Genomic DNA, 1,954 nt, shown 5'->3' on the forward strand with positions numbered 1-1,954 from the left:
CACCCACGACACATTCCACTAGTGTGTTTATGTCCACTTAAAAAACACATGACTCTGTCTATAATATGCCTAGAACATCTACAAATCATTTATCAACCCTTTGCAAAGTATTTATTGAAGATGATCAAGAAACAGGCAAATTTTCTCACAAATTTCATCCCTTTTAAATTTTTTTGTTGTTGAAAAAAAAAAATAGAAATTTGGAAAGTGCTGACTGGCTCTGCTATTTGTCAACGTACTTTTCATACACAGCGTGACCCTGTCTTCAATGGGCACTGGACTGAAAACCCTTAGAGAAATGTTTCTAATAAGCCTTTGATTGCTTTGTCGGTCAGTCTGCAGGGAATGAAGCTGGTGAGAAGTTTGCACTGGAGGAGATTGTGAATGCACGGAGATGAGGTAGGAGCCTCTTCTCCCTTCACTAGCAGCACCCTCCCCACGGTATAAAGGGACAGACCGGAATGGAGCCTACCCTGTGGATGTTGTACTAAGACTCTGGTTCTTCTGCTGTGCACAGTGATGGCAGCCTGTGAGCTTGCTCAGCTGCTCCCTGCCCTGGCGCCGGGCGGCAAGTTCCCAGCACCGCTTGGCGACCAGGTAGGTCATCTCACAGAGATTGAGAAGGATGCACAGGGTGGCGGTGGCCACCATGAAGTAGGTGAAGAGTTTCTTCTCGGTGGGCCTGGCGATGAAGCAGTCGACCGTGTTGGGGCAGGGGGCCTCAGTGCACCGCACCATGCGGGGCAGGTTGAAATTGGCATAGAGCCGGTGGAAGATGTAGAGGAAAGTCACGTCCACAGCAACTTTGAAGACAAGGCTGAGCAGGTAGGTCCACCACAGCCCTCCCCGTTTCTTGCCGGGGTCGGGGTAGAGCCGGCGGCAGTTCTCTCCCTCCGCCTCCCGGCGCTTCCTCTGCTTGGCCTCCCGGTAGGCCACATGCATGACCACCAGCAGGGAGGGGCAGGTGACCAGGATGAGCTGCAGGGCCCAGAGGCGGATGTGGGAGACGGGGAAGAAGTGGTCATAACAGACGTTGGAGCAGCCGGGCTGGCGCGTGTTACACTCAAAGTCCCTCTGGTCGTCACTCCACACCCGCTCAGCCGCCACCACGTAGACCAGGAAGCGGAAGACCACGACCACGGAGAGCCAGATGCGCCCGAAGGCGGTGGAGTACTTGTTCACCCCGCTCAGGAGCTCCTGGAACCAGGACCAATTCATCCTCTCGTTTGGGGTTAGCAGAGCAGGAGCTGGAGCGGAGACAACCAAGCTGCAGTGAGTGGAACGGGCTACATGAGGGCTAGACTGCAGCAAGCCCTGTGTGCCCGCACACGGGAGTAAGAATCCCCCTGTGGGAGCTACACATCCCTGGGGTCTCCTGGGGCCTTGGCGCCAGCCCCTACTCCCTTGGCCAGCAGTGGAGACAGTCCAGGGGTGGAGACCAACAGTAAATTCCTGCCCCTCACCCTGAGCAAGGGAGAGGCAGGGGTGAACTTTGCCTCACAGGTGGGTCTCTGAGTTAGGATTCCCTCCCCGGCTCTTCTTGGGGTGGTGCCGCCAATACACACGCCTTGCTCAGGGCTGTGTCTGAAGGAACAATGTACCCCTGGATTTGCCATAAGCCCCGTTACCACTGCTCTCGCCTCCCCGCCAGTGCAGAGTAACACCAGCGTTCTCATATGGCCTGCACTGATTGGAGTGCTGGAGAGCAAGTCCATGGCCTCAGGAAAGCAAGTCACGGTCTGTAATGGGACCAGCATGCAGACCACAGCCCTCCTGTACTCTAGGATGAAATTCAGTCCCGTGCAGCACCAAGCTCAGGCCCCATTTAAATCCCACGTAAGCCCTCATGTGCGCTGACCTCTGCCTATAACCTCTGCTTAAGACAACAGAGCATGGGACTTGAGTGGTGGCTAGTCCTTTTTCTGGCTCGTTGTACCGGGCTGGATTTCACCCT

At 55.1% G+C, this 1,954-nt stretch overlaps 1 protein-coding gene across 1 annotated transcript; it reads right to left on the reverse strand.

The window, feature by feature from the left end:
• Nucleotides 1-357: 357 nt before the first annotated feature.
• Nucleotides 358-1,241, reverse strand: LOC117868302 (gap junction beta-5 protein-like). The gene has a single exon (XM_034754153.1). It carries the CDS (start codon nt 1,216-1,218, stop codon nt 469-471), a length of 750 nt encoding a protein of 249 aa, XP_034610044.1. The 5' UTR covers nt 1,219-1,241; the 3' UTR covers nt 358-468.
• Nucleotides 1,242-1,954: the final 713 nt, after the last annotated feature.

This window comes from Trachemys scripta, chromosome 20, assembly GCF_013100865.1.
Source record: "Trachemys scripta elegans isolate TJP31775 chromosome 20, CAS_Tse_1.0, whole genome shotgun sequence".
Classification (NCBI taxonomy): Eukaryota; Metazoa; Chordata; order Testudines; family Emydidae; genus Trachemys; species Trachemys scripta.